Source organism: Cervus canadensis, chromosome 6 (assembly GCF_019320065.1).
Source record: "Cervus canadensis isolate Bull #8, Minnesota chromosome 6, ASM1932006v1, whole genome shotgun sequence".
Taxonomy (NCBI): domain Eukaryota; kingdom Metazoa; phylum Chordata; class Mammalia; order Artiodactyla; family Cervidae; genus Cervus; species Cervus canadensis.
Genome location: NC_057391.1, coordinates 48110754 through 48132271, shown reverse-complemented (window position 1 = coordinate 48132271; position 21518 = coordinate 48110754). Strand labels below are relative to the sequence as shown.

The following is a 21518-nucleotide window of genomic DNA, read 5'->3' as shown; positions in this document are numbered from 1 at the left end:
GCCTTTCCCACTCTAGAACCTGCTTTCTCTGGCCATTAACCTGAGAAAAGGAGCCAACTGAAAAGGAGTTTTTCAATTTAAATTCAGGGTTAGCTGTTCTAAGACTGACGGTGGAAATCACTCAGAAAACAAATATTTTTTTGGAGAATGCCTTTTGTTTTTTTAAAAATACAAAGGAATACATAACAACTTATGTAGTTAATTATCAAAATCAAGACCAAGAAGCATAAACCTTATCTATACATTTTTCAAAACCACTGTAAATAGCTTTCCTATTCTTTATCATAGTTAAATGGGCAGAAAAAGAGAAAAGGAAAGAACATATAAGTGTAGGAGAAATAAAAAGCATGATGAAGGACTGTAATAATAAGGATGGTGGGCACTGTGCTAAACACTGTTCACAGACTATTCTCATTTGTTCATCCCCAATACTGTCCCTATTTTAGAGTAGAGAAGCTGAGGCACAAAGATTTTAAATAATTTGCTTGCTACTGAGGCTAAAAAAGTGGAGATGCCAGCAAGAAAATCCAGTTCTCTATTATAACAAAAGTGAAAATGATAGCTGCTCAGTCATGTCTGACTCTTTGCAACTCCATGGACTGTAGCCTGCCAGGCTTCTCTGTGCATGGGATTCTCCAGGCAAGGATATTGGAGTTGGTCGCCATTTCCTTCTCCAAGGGATCTTCCCCACCCAGGGATCAAACCTAGGTCTCCTTCATTGCAGGCAGATTCTTTACTGTCTGAGCCACCAGGGAAGCCTCTACTCAAAAAATAAATATCAAAAGAGGTAGACTTTCCTCCAGAAGGAGCACTAACCTATTATCTTAAAATTCTACAGCTAAATACTTCCTTTATCATTTCTTAACTTAGAAATTGTAAGAGAAAATTGTGCTTCAGTAGAAACCTATGCATTGTCCACACCCAGCGCAACCTTCCTAAGTTATCTGATTCTAGCATCCATTACCCTTGAGGCATTCTGCAACTGTGTACATCATAGGAAAGTAACAGAAGTACAAAACGCTGTCCTGTAGAAGTTCAATTAACTTTGGAAACTAGCTGCATTTCTATTTGCCCACATAAATTTTAGGAGATTTTAGCTTTTCCTTTGAACTAGTTATAACACCCTTACCAGCTTCCTCATTAATAAGTTGAATAAAATACTTACCATATGTTCAATTTTATATCTGAAAGTCATGATTTTACCTTTTAAAAAAATTTGTTGTAACAGAGTTATCAAAGCATGTCAAAGCACCTTGTTGTTCCATACTGGAGGACCCTTAGGCATGACCTGGCCCAGATGGTTTCAAAAATAACTGGATGACCATTGATGATGTGTAAATAGGTCTTTTGTAGCATAGTCTCACCCTAACAATTGCCTATCAAACACTTTGTTCTGTACTTGCCAAAGTTTATGAGCAAAGGTTCCAGTCCCCTCATCTTGGCTGGTCTTTTTTTACTGCCAATTGGGGAAAATTAATCTTTGTGTAAATTATATAAGTCTATCATAATGTCTCCATTACTTCTATCTTCTACTATGTTTCATGGACTGTTTCAGGCTACCTCCACTTAGAAAGAGCTTGAAAACATTTGTTTTTAAAATAATAATAATAAACACACAATCTATGTCTTTATCTGCAGTGCAACAGCACAGCACAATCCCATTTTTTAAGTCTTAGATTCATACAGAGCTCATAGACAATTCCTACTACTTTTGGCAAAACTACTTTTTGTTGTGTATACTTTGAAGTTAAACACAATTCAGTTTTCATTCCACCACTTTACTAGAGTGTGGATATAGGCGACTGAGTAACCTAAGTCTCAGTTTTCCTCTTTGTACAAAGGGCATAATCATACACGCATCATCATAGGGTTATTTTTGAGGTTTCAACGAGATCACATAGAGAGTCTGGCATGTGGAAGCAGGCCCCTGAACTATTAACCCCTGACTTCTAGACCTGCCTAGGAATTGATTACTAACCTTGACAGTAAGACATCATGTGAAAAAATGATGAGTCATTGGCAGCCTTTGAATCAGATCACTGTTCCTGATTTCTTGCAGCCAAGAACTTTATTTGCTAAGCTCAGAAAACTTCTGTGAAATGATTGTGTGACATGCAGCAAGCACCAGCTGCTGTAGAGAGGCTTGGGCCATTTGGATCTAAGTGATACCCCAGAACTGCCTGCTACTCAGAATAAGGACAGTGCCCCTGGCAATCCCATTGTCAGAAGCACTGGTGTAACAGGAGAGAAAGGAGCAGGGCACAACTTTTGAAAGAATGACATAGCCTAAGGACACAACATTAACTGATTAGAATCAAATGGGACCCAAGATGGCAGACAAGACTATCCCTTGATCCTCAATCAGCAAGTGAAATGACACACCTAGAGGTATCATGACAGTTCCAAGTTCAGTCAGTTCAGTCGCTCAGTCGTGTCCGACTCTTGGCGACCCCATGAATCGCAGCATGCCAGGCCTCCCTGTCCATTACCAACTCCTGGAGTTTACTCAAACCCATGTCCATTGAGTCGGTGATGCCATCCAGCCATCTCACCCTCTGTCATTCCATTCTTCTCCTGCCCCCAGTCCCTCCCAGCATCAGGGTCTTTTCCAATGAGTCAACTCTTCGCGTGAGGTGGCCAAAATATTGGAGTTTTCAGCTTCAGCATCAGTCCTTCCAATTAACACCCAGGACTGATCTCCTTTAGGATGGACTGGTTGGATCTCCTTGCAGTCCAAGGGACTCTCAAGAGTCTTCTCCAACACCACAGTTCAAAAGCATCAATTCTTCGGCGCTCAGCTTTCTTCACAGTCCAACTCTCACATCCATACATGACCACTGGAAAAACCATAGCCTTGACTAGACGGACCTTTGTTGGCAAAGTAATGTCTCTGCTTTTTAATATGCTATCTAGATTGGTCATAACTTTCCTTCCAAGGAGTAAGCATCTTTTAATTTCATGGCTGCAATCACCATCTGCAGTGATTTTGGAGCCCAAAAAAATGAAGTCTGACACTGTTTCCATAAGACCAAGGAGTGGGCGGTGGCCCAAATCCTGGAAATCTCCACCCCTTCCCAAAAATAGTTGGAATAATCCTCCCACTCATTAACATATGAAATTACCCAGCTTATAAAAACTAACCACGCCACATTTCACGGCTGCATTCACCCTCTGTGATGGCCCACACTCTTGTCTGTGGAGTGTTTCTCTCTGAATCTGAATAAATCCTTTCTTACTTATCACTTTGTCTCTCACTGAATTCTTTCTGTGATGAGGCAACAAGAACCTGAGCTTCATTAAGTCCTGAAACCAGATACCATAGGTTTTGGCTGGGTTTGAGTCCAAGCCACGTGGGTTCAAGTCCCAAGCAGGGTTTTGGCTGGGTTCAATCCCAGCCACGTGGGTTTGAGTCCCAAGCAGGGTTTTGACTGGGTTTGAGTCCCAACCACATGGGTTCGAATCCCAAGCAGGGTTTTGACTGGTGTGAGTCCCAGCCATGTGGGTTCAAGTCGCTATCTGAGGTAAACAGTTTCACTGAGACCCAGAGAAAGGGAGCTGCCATGCTGATGGCCCAACTTCCCAACTTGTGCCCTTAGTTTACTGCAATCAGCCAATTCAGTTCATAGCTCGGTTGATCTCCCTTAGGAGACCAGTGTGACAACCCTTCACCAAGCCCAATCAACACCCAAAGCAGCTGCAGGATGCAGGCAGAGTTTATTCTATGCTCACCCTCTTTCCCACGGGGAGAAAACCCTTGTCAAACTTGAAGGAGCCAGCAATGGTCTATGTCTACCTAGTTGCTCAAAACCAACTTAAATCTTTACTTCCTTTTGCTTCCAAGCACAATGCAAACAGAGGAAAGGGGGTTTTCCACTCCCTGGAACACTAAAATCATAAAGCGCTCTATTGGTTCCAGAGAATCCAGTCACAAAAAGACAGCTTCGGTTTCGTTCGCTATTGTTATTCTTTAATTGTTCCACAGACCAGCATCTGTAATTCTGATAGAATAAGTGGGTCAGCCCAGAGCAGGAAACATAAAAATAAGTGTAAAAGGAGATCTCAGTTCTTTGTTCCCTAGCTCTTCGGTTCAGGTTCTGGGATGAGAAAAGATCAGAGTTTACAGGGACCCAGAAGTCCTCAGATCCAATCTACACAGATTAGACGTGTGACCTCAGACAAGAACTCTCAGCTTCCTCACTTGTAAAATGGAGGAAGTAATTTCTGTCTCATTTGTTACAAATGAGCGCTGATTGTGCCAAGCACATTCCATGTGATAACATCTGACCCTCACACTTCCATTTTACAGATGAGAAAACTGAAGTGAAGAGAGGTTGCATTATTTGCATAAGGTCACACAACTAGCCAGAGGCGGACCTCATTCAGAGGTTAATCTTCAAATGTTAATGCAAACATGATGATCTTGAATGCATAAACACCTGCTTGAAATGCTTCAAACACTTCATTCTTTCAAACAGTCTAAAACAGCATCTGCAATCTTATGTTCATCTTTCATTTGTTTACATATCTTAAAAAGAAACAGATAAGGAAAAGGTTAGATTCCAGTTCAACCCCTTTTCAAATAAGGACATGTTCCAGGCCAACTCAAAGAAGTGCCCCTAAATTTGCTTAGGTCATGTTTCTGATGCCAAAAACTCGGCCTCTGTGTTGCTGAATTGAATCTCAGAGACAGAGTTTTGGGTGAAGTAGAAGAGAATAGCTTTATTGCTTTGCCTGACAAATGTGGACACAGAGGGCTCCTGCACTCAAAAACTATGTGTCCCCAACCCTGGAGGTTTTGGTGAGAAGTTTTATAGCAATAGTTCAAGGATGATGCTGTTGATAAGATTAGAATGTGCACTCCTTTAAACTGCTCTCAGATGATCTCTTGATGAGCTTCTCTGGTTCCTTTAATCTGACTTCTCTGAAGAAGAATGCTAAATCTTCCATTGGAGGTTTTAGTTCTATAAAGAGCTTAAAGATCCTGTTATATGTATCCACTGAGGTGCAACCAGGACCCTACTCCAAGGCTGCACTATTGTTTCTTGGTTGCTCCCTCTTTTTTTTTTTTTTTTTTCATTTATTTTTATTAGTTGGAGGCTAATTACTTTACAACATTGTAGTGGTTTTTGCCATACATTGACATGAATCAGCCATGGATTTACATGTGTTTCCCCATCCTGAACCCCCCTCCCACCTCCCTCCCCATCCCATCCCTCTGGGTCATCCCAGTGCATCCAACCTGGACTGGCGATCTGTTTCACACTTGATAATATACATGTTTCGATGCTGTTCTCTCAGATCATCCCACCCTCGCCTTCTCCTATAGAGTCCAAAAGTCTGTTCTATACATCTGTGTCTCTTTTTCTGTCTTGCATATAGGGTTATCGTTACCATCTTTCTAAATTCCATATATATGTGTTAGTATACTGTATTGGTGTTTATCTTTCTGGCTTACTTCATTCTGTATAACAGGCTCCAGTTTTACCCATCTCATTAGAACTGATTCATATGTATTCTTTTTGGCTGCTCCCTCTTTTGTCTTTGCATCCCCTCCCTTCTTTTATTACTGTTCAAATCTGCCTTTTGAAACTCAGGGAAGGTCATGGAGGCTGAAGTCTGTTCCCTACAAATAAGGAATGGGGGACACAGAAAGTCTTCCATGCCCAGAAGCCCCACGGGGTCCTGCTCAGTTTCATTCTCTAATGGTACAAAAACGTCCATACAGATGAAGCTGTATCAATAAAAGCTTGAGCATTTTCCTGGTGGTAGTCTGGCTCTAAGCAGGTGTAAGAGAGATGGTCATTTTCCAATGACGTGATCCTACAGATTTCATAAATTTAATCTTGGAAGTGGAATAATGCTGAAGAAAGCTCAGTGCGGGGCTGAGAAAAGGCAGGGATTAAGGGCTTGTGGTTGAGAAAAGTGATCCTGGATTCAGGTGGCCTTGATTTCCCTGCTGTCAGCCTTTTACTGATAAAGTATGGTTTCATCCTAGTTCTTAATCTCTTAAATCTCAACTATGAAGTGACGAAAATAATAGCACCAATCCAAAACTTACTGTTTTGAATATTTTTCCCTATAATTCTACCAAAAGACTACCATTCTCAGGTATCCCAGTGTCTGATGATAAAAGCAAGAAAATCTGATTCAGCATAGAAAACCCTGCTTCTCTCATCAGAGATTTTTACCTGATACTGTGGTTTCTCTCTCCCCTTGCTCTCTTTATCTATGTAAAATATTTTTCCTTCTGAATAACTTTCTTATCACCATTACACTGAAAGGAAGGTTACATTCAGGTCATTAATACCCATCCTCTTGAAATCTCCATTTCTTCAAGAAGCTCTTCAAATTAAAAGAAAGCAAATACTGAGCAATTTTTAGGGATCTAACTATAAGATCATTATTATTTTAGACTGAGGCTTGCAAAACAAAGTAAGCACTGGGCTCTACCACTATGTACAATGCTGATAATTCTCTGGAGGCTTCAGGCTCCATGGGATCTAGCCTGCTCCCCTTTTCAGTTCATGGGAAGTGAAGGGTCCCCCATGGAGTGCTGGGCTTTCTGGGGTGCTCCCCAAAGCAGATAATATTTATCTGCTTATAAATTATATAGCACTAATAAATTACATGAGCTTCCCTGTGGCTCAGTGATAAAGAATCTACCTGCCAATGCAGGAAACCCAGGTTCGATCCCTGGGTCAAGAAGATACCCCTGGAGAAGGAGATGGCAACCCACTCCAGTATTCTTGTCTGGGAAATCCCATGGACAGAGAAGTCTGGGGGGCTACAGTCCATGGGGTCACAAAAAGTCGGACACAACTTAGCAACTAAACAATAACAATATATTATATAGTACTATATACAAATGATATAGTGTAAATATATAATAAGCATTATATTTATACAAACAAAATGTTCAAAGGTGATATGTTGGTCTGTTTGACTGCTATAATAGAATACCAGAGACTGGGTGGCTAATAAAAAACAGAAATGTATTTCTCGCAGCTTTGGAGGCTGGGAAGTCCAAGATCAAGGCACTAGCAGATGTGATGTCTGATGAGGGCCTCATAGATAGCCATATGCTCACACTGTAACTTCACGTGGAGGAAGGCTCATGGGATCTGTCTGGCATTCCTTTCATGTGAGCACTGATCCCATTCATGAGGGCTCTGCCATCAAGACCTAGTCACCTACCAAAGGCCCTATACATCTACCATCACCCTGGGGCTAGGTTTCATGTACTAATTTGTAGGGGACACAAGCATTCAGCCTATAGCAAGTGATATGAGAAAAATTAGAAAGATCTAGTATTTTCTTCTTCCTCCCCAACAGATCTCTCAAGCACACTCTGAGGCAATGGTTCTCAAACTTTGGGTGAGCAAGAACAATCTGAAGAACTTGTTTAAGATGGTTCAGGCCCCAGTCCTGGAAGTTCTTGTTTACTTTTTCATGGGAGGGGCCTGAAGTTTTTCCTTTTCCTGAGCTCTCAGGCTGACTCTGATTCTAACCCTCAATCATATTTTGGAACCACTGATCCAGACCCTTCTGTTTTCTTCCCCTTTTAATTTTCTGCTAAAATTTTAATCCTGTGATCTTACTGGTACCTACCTCCTGGACACCTTCATGACTCCCAACACAAATTAAAACAATAAAAATAACAATAGCTGCTATGTGTTATTTCCTGCTTGTCAAGACTGCCTAGGGTTTACCTCTCCTTTAATCTGATCAAGTAAATATGCTTAGTCCCACTACACAGATGGAAAAATCAAAATCTCGAAATGCTAATGTCTTGCCCTAGGTCACCCAGTTAGTGAGCAATAGGCCAGGGACCTTAACCTAGATCAGTCTGATTCCAATGCCTTGATTGCTTCCAAAACAAGCCACTGTAATTTATTGAACCTGTACTACGAACTGAGGCTTCCCAGGTGGCTCAGTAGTAAAACTCTGCCCACCAATGCAGGAGACGGAGGTTCAATCCCTGGGTTAAGAAGCTTCCCTGGAAAAGGAAATGGAAACCCACTCCAGTATTCTTGCCTGGGAAATCCCATGGAGAGAGGAGCCTAGCAGGTTACAGTCCCTGGGGACACAACAGTCAGACACAGTTGAGTGACTGAGCACACATACGCTACTATAAACTCGACACTTGGCTGGGCACTTCACATATAAATCTCTAATACTCATGACATACCTGTGCTTGCAGAGGTGTGAATCTCAGTCCACAGATTCTGATGTAGAAGAAATAGCTTTGCTTTCTGTAACCCACCCGAATTATAATTTCAAACTTCTATTTTTCAGGCCCTCCTGGATTCTTTCTCACCCCAATCCCACCTACCACCAGTTCTAGGTCAGACACAATACCAAGGCCTGGAGTTGGGGTGAGCACCTGGTCCTATCCCGTCAGTGCACATAGATGACCCCCCGTCCTCCCCATCTTCATGACCTGTTGTTACTAGTAGCTCACTGCTACTCCCAACCTATACCAAGAACAGGGGTATATTTTGCCCCGCCACTGACAAACTCACAGCCATTTCCTCTTTGAGTTTTACCACCTTCTGGAAGCAACATACTGTCCCCTCTGCCCTCTAGACAAATCTCCCTTTCCCCAATCTACTTACAAAGTCCAAGACACTATCTAGTGATAGGAAGGTAGCAATATTCTTTCTCCCTTCACATCCCTTTAAAACATTCTTAGACTTGCTTGCCTTTGTTGCTTAGAATTCACTTATGTTAGGTCCTAAGCTTTAGGACTGGACATGGAACAACACACTGGTTCCAAATAGGAAAAGGAATATGTCAAGGCTGTATATCATCATCCTGCTTATTTAACTTATATGCAGAGTACATCATGAGAAATGCTGGGCTGGAGGAAGCACAAGCTGGAATCCAGATTGCCAGGAGAAACATCAATAACCTCAGATATGCAGATGACACCACTCTTATGGCAGAAAGTGAAGAAAAACTAAACAGCCTCCTGATGAAAGTGAAAGAGGAGAATGAAAAAGTTGACTTAAAGCTCAAATTCAGAAAACTAAGATCATGGCATCCGGTCCCATCACTTCATGGCAAATAGATGGGGAAACAGTGGCTGACTTTATTTTAGGGGGCTCCAAAATCACTGCAGATGGTGACTGCAGCTATGAAATTAAAAGACGCTTACTCCTTGGAAGAAAAGTTATGATCAATCTAGACAGCCTATTAAAAAGCAGAGACATTACTTTGTCAACAAAGGTCCATCTAGTCAAAACTATGGTTTTTCTAGTAGTCATGAATGTATGTGAGTGTTGGACTATAAAGAAAGCTGAGCACTGAAGAACTGATGCTTTTGAACTGTGGTGTTGGAGAAGGCTCTTGAGAGTCCCTTGGACTGCAAGGAGATCCAACTAGTCCATCCTAAAGGAGATCAGTCCTGAGTGTTCATTGGAAGGACTGATGTTGAAACTGAAACTCCAATACTTTGGCCACCTGATGCGAAGAGCTGACTCATTGGAAAAGACCCTGATGCTGGGAAGCATTGAGGGTGGGAGGAGAAGGGGACGACAGAGGGTGAGATGGTTGGATGGCATCACCGACTCAATGGACATGAGTTTGGGTAAACTCCAGGAGTTGGTGATGGACAGGGAGGCCTGGCGTGCTGCGGTTTATGGGGTCGCCAAGAGTCAAACACGACTGAACGACTGAACTGAAGCTTTAGGAAGACAAAAGATTTATAGACTTCTGTCTACTTTACTCTTCTTAGATGAGAGGGAGGGTGTGAGGGAGAGTTTGTGAGAAATATATTATTGATATCTCAAAATATTATCTCAGGCTCATGTTCTCTTATTTTACAGATGAAGAGACAGAACTCATGAAAGTTAAGTAACATTGTGCACAGCTAGTTGGTAGAAAACCCAGGATCTTGGAGGCAGATGGATTCACCAGTGTCTTGGTAAGTTATTCTGCAGGGTGAGGCTGGGAGGGGAGTTGGTTCCTGGCAGTACCAAGAAGACAAGAGATAAGGTAGGCCCTGGGGAGAGGAGCCAAGTAGATAGTCAGCTGTTTTAGGTTCCAGCTTTCTGGGATATTGGTAAAGTGGAACCTTCAGATCTTGCTTAATAGTGCAGGTAGGATGGAGCCAGCCAAGAAGCCAGCACAGAAGCCTCTGCTCAGGAATCATGCATCCAACTAGATGGTCTCCATGCCATAGACCTCCAGAAGGAAGTTCAGCCACCAGACAGCACAGTCTTAAGCTTTGCCCTGGAGTCAGTCTGTCTGAACTAATAGGACCAAATGAAGGTCCTGCCCAGTTCATTTCATCTAGGTAGTGATCATCAAGTTAGCTAAATGCCTGCCTAATATTTTAATTGGATGTCTAAGAAGCATCTTGGCCTCCACCTAGCCAAAACTGAATTTTTGATCCTCTACCACCAACTCTGCTCCACTCACAGCATTTCCTGTCTCAGCTAATATCAACACCACTGTCCCACTTGCTCAAACCAAAATCCTTGAAGTCATCTTCAACTCTTCTTTCTCTTCACCCAAGTAGTCAGGAAATCCTCTCGCATTTACCTTCAAAATACATCCACCACCCATCCATCACTCCCCAGTTCCACTATGACCATGCTGAACTAAGGCACCATCACCTCTCGCTGGATCACTGTAATAGCCTCCTAGCAGATCTCACCACTTGCATCCTGGTTTGCTAGTAATCTGTTCCTAGTCTTGTAAACTAGAATGATCTTTTACAAATATTATATAAATTATATCACTCTTCTGCTCAGAGTGGGTCCCCACATCTCACAGTATAAAAGCCAAAGTCCTTTTAATGACGTTTCCCTAGTCACCGGCCTCCATGCTGCTCCTGGAACATTCCAGGCATGCTCCTACTTCAGGGCCTTTGCACTGGCTGCACTGGCTATTCTAACTACCTGATGCTCTCCTCCTCAACATGTCCACAGGGGCAACTCCCTCAAACCCTTGCTCAGAATTCAACTTCCCAACAAGGCTCACCTAACCATTCTATTTAAAATGGTTAAAATCACTACCTTCCCCAACCCCCTTAACGCAGCTATACTTTTCCTTTTCCTGTCATTCAGATCGCATTCTACCCATCTACATAAATCTCTTATGTATTATACCTATTGTCTCTTATCTGATTCTTCCCATCTCCAATGGTACATAAATACCACAAGGACTGGAATCTTGGTCTGTTTTGTTCACTTGTTTATCCCAAGTACTAGAATAGTGCCTGGTATGTAATAGGTATTTTTTTAAAAGTTGAAAAAAATGAATAAAGTTTACCAAGGAATATTAATACGAGAAACGCATGGTAGCATTTCCCCTGTCTGGTCTCACCAAGTGACCTTACTTCTCAGTCCTCTACACAGAGCATCCATTAATACAAAGGAGGAAAGAGTGTGCTTACTCATTTTTCAAAGGGGCCCCCAGCAAAAGCATCCAGGTCTTCATCTTGGCTCCTTTACCAACTCCTTTTTACACTGACATTAGAGGTTTTCTGCCCCTTTCAGTTATAGAAATTTTGCCCATCACTCTTTGACGACAGAACCAGTAGTTTTGCTAAACTGAACAGAAAACAGACCCCATGGGGGCTCTCCTCATAGCAGAGCCCTTTCCTTTCTCTTTGAGTTTAGTCTGCATTTGAAATACCACTGCTTGTATTCCCTTTGCAGTGCTGGCAGAGAGAGACTTTGGCAATTCTGTGGAAGCTACCTACCCCTGACCTTTGACAGAATTTCCAAACATATTAACTTCAAACTGATGCATTTAGAACTGTGACCTCGGCCCTAGAAGGCAAGAATACATGACAAAATATTTTATTTTCAAAATGTATCAGGATAAAAAATACTTCTGTAAATCAACTTTCTTCTCTTTTTTTTGTATGAGGTAGATTTAGATTTGGGGGTAGGGTGTAGGAAGGAAAGAGTCTGAACACTAGAAAACTTGTTTAAAAGGTTAATTATTAATGGACAGTCTTCCCTAACAAAGTATCAATAGGCAATCTGGTCTCTTTAGCTTCAGAAATTAGCAAGAGGACCTCGGACCCCAGGTGAAACAGGAGAAATGGAAAATCCCCTGTGTGTCTCTATCTTCTTGTTTTTGTGCATCTTGATCCAATCAAGTGCCCATGGACAAAGCCTGGGAACAGGTAAGAGCCTGCCTTTTCTCCGGAGATGGGCATGGACTTTCTTCTTTCAATGTACATGGCAGTGAATCCAAGCGTTTTGACTATGTCAGACAGAGTTTGCTTCACAGCGTATTAGGTGATTCTATGATCGGCATCACAGGTCATAGGGACGTGTAGCTGTTTGTAGGCATTTCCTAAATTCTGAAATTTTAGGAAATTGCTCTAGGAGTAGATGTCTTCTCAAAGCAATGAAGTCTCTCTCATATCTGATTCAGAAATAGTCAGGCTAAGACTTCTTTGGTGGCAAATAATCTGAAAGAGTCTCAGATCTTCCTGAGAGTTAATTTGGCGTCTAATTTGCAGTTGAAGAGAACAGCTTGTAATGAAACCCTCCATCTTGCTGAGGTTGTCTAATTGCTGGCTCTCTCAGAAGAGAGGAATTTGTAGAATCTTCTTTCCAGTCAGGTTGAACAAGGAGCTATCATTGCACATTTTCTAAACCTCACTTTTTCTGTCAAAGTTTTACTCTGAGACTAAGCAGTCATACCTGTTTGTTCTGGAAATTCACAGGTTGATGGTCAAAGTGATCCAAATGCTTGATTAGGCAGGTGGATCACAGGTTCCTGGCTAAAGAGTGCATTGGATCAATAAATGATGGATCTGAAGTGAACTGAACACTTTGGCCAAATGAGACCAAGCTTTGAGACTTTGTTATTGTGTTGGTTACTGGTTTTTCTTTCCTCTAAGACTATGCTTGACGGGAGCTCCAAAAAGAATTAGAAGCTTACTACCCAAAGACATACCTGAAAACTCCAGAACATTTTTTTTGTCCTTTAGGAAAAAAAGGCTATTCTTTGTATTTAATTATTATTTTGTATATTAGGTCAGTTAATAACTTATTAGCAGTATTAATTATTATCATTCATTGAGCATTTTGTATGTCAATTACCAGGTTAGTTATTTTGCATACATCATCTCACTTACAAAACTGAGTCCAAAAATATTAATAATAACTTAGAGCCATGCAGGCAGAATTGTTCATGATTTTTCTTCCCTGTGTTCACAAGGATATTGGTGAAGGGCTTTTCCTGCCCTTTGGCCCAGAATGTTTTTAATTTCTTACTGAAGCATAACATATATCTCAAAAAATGCCTATATCATAAAGTGCTCAATGAATTTTCACAACCTAAGCCAGCATCCCAGGAGCCTCCCTTGCACACATATCCCTAGAGCCTTAACATAGATTATTTTGATTTTTTGGAGCTTTTCAGTAATGGTTGTATATAATATGTGCTCTTTTTGTTCCGGGCTTCTTTCACTCAACATTATGTTGGTAAGTCATCCATGCAGTTGCATGTAGTATGACACATTCACTCAGGTCACTGTAGCATCCTGCTGTATGAATATACCACCCTTGGTTTACTTGTTCTGCTTCTGATTGGACCAGATGTTTCAGTAGAGACTTGGGGGTTGGACGCCATTAGAGTCAAGGTGAAGGATGAAAGGCAGGACAGCCTCCCCCGGGGTTGCTTGGTATTAGCCACATTTCCCTCAGCAAAGCCTGTGCTGGTCAGCTACTGCTTCCCCAGGGTCCCGACTTGTCCAAACGCTGAGAGAAGTTTCCATTAGCAGGAAGGTTCTTCAGAGAAAAGGATCAGAGACAGGAAGCCTTTTGTTTCCTTGAGAGCAGAACATCTTGGAATTTTTTCTGCAGGCAGTGAGTCAGATCTGCGTGCACTAGGCTGGTGTGACGTCTTCCTCTTCCTGGGGCAATGCAAGCAAGCAGGCACCCCACAACGGAGCCCTAGAAGGTTGAGTATCTATGCCTTGTAGGATAGTTTCCCAAACTGGCCCCCAGGGGATGTTTTTCGCTGTCAGAACCAGGGAAACAGTGCTATTGCCAAGTAGAGCTTAGAAGCCAGGGATGTTGCTAAACATGCTACAGTGGACAGGACAGCCCCCATGGCAATGAATTATTCAGGACCAAGTGTCGATATACCAGGAAGAACTCCCATGGGATCCTTCCTCCTTAACCCCAGACCTCCCAGCTTACTTCTTTTTATTATTATTGATGACATTGCTAATGGACCCACTAATGTGTTGTGTACCCAGTATATGCCAGACATTGCACAAACATTTTACCTTACCGCATCCTCACCTTGTGGTAGAGTCAGACAGCAGAAAAACGACTTGCCAGAGATTCCACAAGAGGAGCAAGAGGTCCCTAGACTGGATCTGTCTGCTCAACGCTATAGGCTTCTGGCCATTGTGCTCTCACCTCATGGTTGAACTGCCATAGATCCCTAGAAATCCATTCTGCTTGGTTCCTCTCACAGGAAAGGAATATTGGGTAATTCCTGTCCACCAACACCAAGGGAAAGAAGATATGGTGAGCATCCCAAAGACCCTAGGACACAGAGCCTCCATTACCCTCATCCCCAGACCCCACTCCTGAGGCCAACACTGCTTAAATGGTAGCCAGTTCTCCTAGACCCTGGCAGCCCCCACTGCCCAGTGATATCCACCAGCACTGCCTCAGGAGCCTGGCCCCTCCCTGCAATTCCCGCAACAGCCTCCACATCCCAGAAGCAACTGAAGCCCATCCATCAGTCCCTCACTCATTTAACAAGTGTACATAGGCAGCTGTCATATCGAAGGCAGTGCTTTAGTACAGCAATTCTCAACTTCCCAAAAGGTCCCATTACACTCTCAAAAATTAGTCACAACTCCAAAGAGATCTTTTTTATGTGGAACACAGCTATCAGTATTTACTGTATTAGAGACTAAAATGGAGAACACTCTTTAATGTTTTGAATAATAACAACAAACTCATCACATGTTAGCATAGGAAACGATATTGTGAGGAATAATTGGTATTTGCCAAAGAACAATGAAAAATGAATCAGAAAAGTGACACTGGGTCACAAAGAAATTTTGCTACTTTTTTCACGTCTGGCTTAATAGAAAGGGCTGGGCTTTTTTTCATCTGTTTCTGTATTGAATCTGTTGTGAAATGTTCCGTGTCTGGACTACATAAAGAAAACCGGCCTCAGGTTTAGGGAAAGGGAGTTCAACCTTAGTGGTCCCGCCAAGGCCCTCACTCAGAACTGCTTTGTTTGTGAAGCAGACACTGTACAACGTGGACTGCACAGCCGCCCCTGCTCCCCACAAGCTTACTGACGGATCAGGCGGACCAGGGGCAGGAAGACAGGAGCTGCCTGCACTGCCAGAGGGCGATAAGGGGGCCATCATCCGTAGAGAACGTGACAGTAATAAAAACTTCTTCTCATCACCACGATTCCAAATAGTGCCAGTGATAAAAATTAACACCCCCTCCAAAATAGTTCTTTTGGTCAGAGTTGTAAACAACTGCTATGGTTACTATTGAGTTTTATTAATGTACACAAAAACTTCAAATGATCACAGTTCTATATTACTTCTCCTTGAATATATATTCTCTGTTAGTGTCAATTTAGAGACCTCCCAGGTACATAGTTGGTCCCTGATGTTCACTGACCATGACGTATGCTCATTGCAACTGTCTAATTGTTCAGTATCCTCCCAACTTACTTTGTCATCTCATGTCCCAAATTCCATAGTATTTGTTGCTTGTTTTTGCCTTTAAATAGAAATAGTAGATTTAAAATTAAAAATGATATCATACTGATTAAAAAAACAAAGAAATAGAATCTGACTTCGATTCTGTTATCCTGTGTGACCACTTAGACTTTTGGGTTTAAAACATAAAGCAGTAAAACAGGTTTTACAGTGAACTGTAAGGTGTAATATTTTGTTTGGTAAGTAAAAATTTGGGTTCTTCCAGGAAATATCTTTAATGCGTTTGTGTATCTTTAAAGTGGAAATGTATTCTTTTTTAAATTGTTGTTCTAAAACTAAATAACAAATCAAGAAAATAGTAATTATTATTGATTTTTGCATGCATATAACTGAAAATAGCTCTTATAGAACAAATGGTATTAAAATGATCCGTTCTGGGTTTCAAATATATAAGGTATAACACAGTCTAATAAAGGAGATAAGATGTATATATAAGTTTTTTTCAACTGGATCGTAAAATGTGATGAGTACCACTGGAGAGGAGTACAAAGGGGTGAGTCTTTGTGTCCCCCACAAAATTCGTATGTTAAGATCCTAACCCCCAATAGGATGGCATCTTAAGAGGTAGGGACTTTGGGAGGTGATTCAGTCGTGAGAGTGGAGTCCTTGTAAATGGGCTCCTTCTAAAAGAGACCTCAGAGAACCCACTGGCTCTCTCTCTACCATATGAGGAAAACTGGAAAAGAGTTTTTAACCGGAACCCCAACATGCTGGAACCTTGATCTCAGACTTTCAGCCTCCAGAATTGTGAGAAATAATTTTCTACTGGCTACAAGCCACCCACTCTATGGTAATTTGTTACAACAGCCTGAATTAACTAAAAATTCACAGGTAGAGATGAAGAAGTGTTCGCTTCTAAGTACAGGTAGAGGAAAGGCTCCTGGGAGGAATCAGCATTTGAGCAGAGTCTTGCAGGATAGAATCTGGACAAACAAGAAGGAGGCTTTCCTTGTGCATAAGCAAAGGCACAGAGACAATAAAGTACACATGTTTTCCAAGCCCAAACATCTTCCAAAAACAGACCTGCTGGGAAGGAGAAAAAAACTACCGGAAGGAGTTGACAGCAGCACTGCATCACAACTGTCAAAAACTAGAAACAATTTGAATGCCCAACAATAAACCATCAAGGAGGAAGCGGCCAGCTATTACTAAGTCCTCCTTTAAACAAGCATTGTGTTGAATACCTACTACTAGAAGTGCCAGGCAATTTGTGGAGCAATAATGATGGGAATCCGAAATAAAAGCCTTACTGCTAACACTTAGGCACTTATAGTGGCAAATTATCAAAGAGATCTGTGACCTCCAAAAGGTTACATAACAACTGGTCTTCTAGCTTTTAAAAACAAGTATGAGGAAATTTTATATGCAATACAGTGGGGGAGAAAACAGGACTAAATAAATTATATATTGAATCACAACTACGATAAAAATTCTTTATACTTGTATATCACTAGGGATTGAAAGTATATGTGAAGATCAATAAAGAGCTTTAAGGCCATGGAATCTGTATGTGTGTGTGTGTGTGTGTTTTAAGTATTTACATGTAACAGAAAAAAATTAAAAAAACAACCTGATTAGCGGCAATTAGATCTGTCCTGGATTTGCTGTCCCTAGGGAAACCACCTCCACCCATCCCCACAGGCTTGGGAGGCCCAGAATTACAGCCCCAGTGTGGCCTGCAAATTCCTAACAGGCCTCCACAACTGCAGGAAAGGTCATTCAAGAGTAACATCCGAGGTGGGATCCAGAGATGGAACTCACCTAGGTGAGTGTGTGAAAAGTAGAATCAGCAGAAAGTCAGTCCATAGAACTCTTGTGAAATCCTGCCTGCCCTCTGCTAGAGCCCCTCCCACCACACTGCCAGACTTCCTGCCCTGTGGCTGAGCCAGGCTGGAGCCCTCCTGAGGGCATGGTGCCCAGAGAGGAGAAGTCTGGGGTGAGAGGACCGCAGGCCTTCTCCCACCCTGCTCATCTTTCACAAGGGGCTCAGGACTTGAAGCCATATTTAATTCTGGGCCCCCCAGAATTAAATCCCCCCACCACCTTCCCACTGCTGTGTTTTCCATACCAGCTGCCACACTGCTCTGAGGCATGCTGTGTCCCTGCCGGTGAGTCAGCAGGGGGAGGGGAAGGAGAGGCAGGGCTGGGCCAGAGGCTTGCCCGATTTTAGGCCTGGTGCACAAGACACGGCGGAGCAGTTCCAGTTACATTCTCCAAGGGCCCGTGACCACCTTGACCTCAGCCTGGGGTGTCTCTGACATCCCTGAGGTCCACGGAGGACATGAGGCACAGCATTTCTCATAGCTGTATGCTGGTTCTTAGAAGAGTGTTCGTTTTAGAGTGGGGCCCTATCAGCCAGGGACTGTGGTCCAGCCCACTGGGGCAGGGGGCTGGCCAGGAGCAGGTAAAACATCTGAACCCCTGCCAAATATGCTGAGCATCCTGGCCAGACTCTAGCCCCAGGGTTAAAACTAGAACTATAGGTCAGAGCCCAGCTAGTCCTGCCGAGAGTGGGGTGTCTCTGTTAAGGTAGACAGCAGGTGCACCCAGCTGGTGACACTCAGGCACCCAGCTCAGGGCCAGGAGACAACCTGGATTCAGGTCGGGGGGCAGCCGTACTTCTCAAGAGAAGGATGTCGCCAAAAGGTAGCATGGCGACGTCTTGGCAGCTTCAGGGTTTCAGGAAAGGATTTAGGTAAGGGAAAACCTGTGTTTCTGGATACCTCTGGAAAACTCAGGGTTACTGACTGACATCACTTTCCTCTCTGCTTATGACTATTTCCAGAAACACTCATAGTTTCAATGTTTGTGTGGTATCTGGGGGGAGGGGCAGGAAGATGTACAGAGAAGGGGAGGCCTCCTCGTCTGTCCCAGCACTTTCTCCTCCATGTGTGCAAGTTCACCTTCAGGGTCCTGGCAAGGTATGCTTTGGCACAGCTTTTAGATAATGTATTGTGGAACTACTAAAAATAGTTCTTATGACCGGCGGTCCCCAACCTTTTATGTCACCAGGGACCAGTTTGGTGGAAGACAGCTTTTCACACAGACTGGGGTGGGAGGAGATGGTTTCAGGATGATTCAAGCATATTACATTTATTGTGCACTAATCTAATCTAATGTCGCCGCTGATCAGACAGGAGGTACCACTCTGCGGCCCAGAGGTTGAGGACCACTGCTTACGATGATATAAAAGTGGCAGCATTGAATAATATTTTCATTCCAAGGCTAAGTGGGACAAAAGTAGCATACCTAATTGTGTGTGTTTTCTGATTACAATTTCATGAAAACACATGTATTTGAGGAAAAAAAATTACTAGAAGAAAAGGAACAAACATGTTCATACTTCAGTTGAGTTTACACCTAAATTTCTGTCTTCCAAATTTTATGTGATGTTGTAGTTTGTATATACTATTTTGCTTGAATGATTTGAATAATTAAAACATTTATATCAAAATGATAAAGCAAAGGGATTTGACTAGTCAGACTCAAACTTTAGTGTGCACTAGAAGTCTATTAAAATATGATTTTATTAAATCTCATTTATTTATAAAATAAACGAATTCTATTAAATTTGTTAGCAAGTTCCTGACTCAGCGAGCCTGGGGTGGATCCATGAATTTGCATTTCTAAAGGACCCAGGTGTTGCTTCAGGTCTGGGGACTACACACTGAGAACCACTGAAAGGCAAGAATAGACAGTTAATGGCAAAACATTAATTTGACTTGAACCCAGGTCTCCTGACTTCCTGACTTAAAGTTCTTCCCTCAGAAACAATGCAAACCTGGGGCAAAACTGGTTTTCATTTCTCGGTATCCTGTAGCGGGTAAATGGAGGGATACCAGTGTTCATGATCCTGAATATTGACCTCCCTCAAGGGAGCGTAGGAGTGTCATTTGCTCAGTTGTGTCTGACTCTTTGTGAACTCATGGACTGTGGCCTGCCAGGCTCCTCTCTCCATGGAATTCTCCCGGCAAGAATATTGGAGTGGGTACCCATTCCCTTCTCCAGGGAATCTTCCCAATCCTGGGATTGAACCCGGGTCTCCCACTTTGTAGGCAGATTCTTTACCATCTGAGCCACCAGGGAAGCCCAAGAGTAGCCATATTCCAGATAATATAAAACCTCTAAATATTCATGACAAGTTAGTCCTCCAGAATAAAATATCTTCATGCCAAAAAGACAGCGGTTCTTTAATTGAAAAAAGAAATTCCCAAGTTGAGATTCAGTTGTAATTGGTAGAAAAATACTAGTTGCAATAATGAATTAACCATACACAGTAAAGCATGCCTTGGCAGGCCTGAAAATAGGATCAAGCAAATTCTTTTCCTATGAGTTGGGCATTACCATGAGCTGGGCAGAGTCTGTGATAATCCTAGCTGACTAGGACTGGCCTTTCCGTGACTGCGAAAAACTTTCCAGTGACAAATGTTCCAGCCTCCTTGTCCCAAGAGAGACCAAAAGAGTGAAAACAACATACTTCTTCTGAAATATAACAAGATCAACAACAACAAATTACAGCCTTTATTAACCCCCTACTGTGTACCAGGCCCCATGGTTTGTACAAAAAGGTGTTCCTGAGGATACAACAATGAAAAAGGAGCTTCCCAGTTGATGAAATCTGAAGTCCCCTACAACCATGTGTGTGTGTGTCTGTGTGTGTGTGTGTTAGAGATTGGAAGAGGTATAATTTCAACATGGTGTGCTAAGTGTACAATTAGATACAAAACATCACAAGGCAGGAAAGGTTAGCAGAGAAGGCTTTATAGAGGAAGTGATATTTGAGTTGAGCCTTGAAGGAGAAGTAGAAGGATGTAGCAAGCAGAAGGAAAAGCATGAGCCAGTCTTGGAGACTTGAAAACATGCAATGAAATTGGGAATCTCCAAGATGTTTGCTGGGCTTCCCTGGTAGCTCAGAGGTAAAGAATCTGCCTGTAATGCAGAGATGCAGCTTCAATCCTTGGGTCGGGAAGATCCCCTGGAGGAGGGCATGGCAACCCACTCCAGTATTCTTGCCTGGAGAACCCCATGGACAGAGGAGCCTGCAGGCTACAGTCTGTAGGGTCATAAAGAGTCCAACATGACTGAAGTGACTAAAGTGACTGAGCATACACACATTCGTAAATATAAATTAAGTACATGCACACAGACAGTTGCCATAGCTCAGGGTAGGGCACAAAAGAAGTGGTCAGAGGTGAAGGCCTCAGAGGCCATGCTAATGAGTTTGGCCCTCGCTCTGGAGGCAGTGGGGCTGCCACTGAAGCTGGTATTTGGAAAGGGGAGGGACTTGGTCATGGCTGCCTTTCCTGCTGGGTGGATGTCTCAGAGCCTGGCTGAAATTCTAGCCACTCCCTGATGGAAAGCCATGTTATCAGCAGGAAAAGACAGGGGTGGGGCTCAGAAGTTACAGGCTCCACAACCTCACCTGACTGAGGCCGACCAACACTCAGACTTACCCTCGGGCAAGTCTGTTTGAAGTTTACATGTTAATTGCTGTTCCTAAACACTAATGGTAGGAGAGATTTACACCAGTGAAACTGAGGCAGGTACATATAATAGAACCTTGAATAGGAACCTACAATTTAAGAAGTATAATATCTCCTTCTGAGTCTCAAAAGAGAACCATCTGCAAATTCCACATCACACTAGTTTATAGACCTATAGCAATTTCAACGTTAAAAGCTCACTCCTGGGACTTCCCTTTTGACCCAATGGCTAAGACTCCACATTCCCAACTCAGGAGACCCAGGTTCAATCCCTGATCAGCAAACTAGATCCCACA

At 42.6% G+C, this 21518-nt stretch overlaps 1 protein-coding gene across 5 annotated transcripts in view; it reads left to right on the top strand.

Moving 5' to 3' along the window:
* The window catches only part of LIPC (lipase C, hepatic type), a 181708-nt gene that overhangs the window by 10287 nt on the left and 149903 nt on the right, over positions 1-21518 (top strand). For 3 of the 5 annotated variants that reach the window (XM_043471839.1, XM_043471840.1, XM_043471837.1), the window contains exons 2-3: positions 9828-9925; positions 12010-12142. In XM_043471839.1, coding sequence (XP_043327774.1) covers positions 12058-12142 — 85 coding nt within the window. In that variant the 5' untranslated portion in view covers positions 9828-9925; positions 12010-12057. The remainder of the gene's footprint in view (positions 1-9827; positions 9926-12009; positions 12143-21518) is intronic. The other 2 variants (XM_043471841.1, XM_043471838.1) reach the window with 1 other exon arrangement.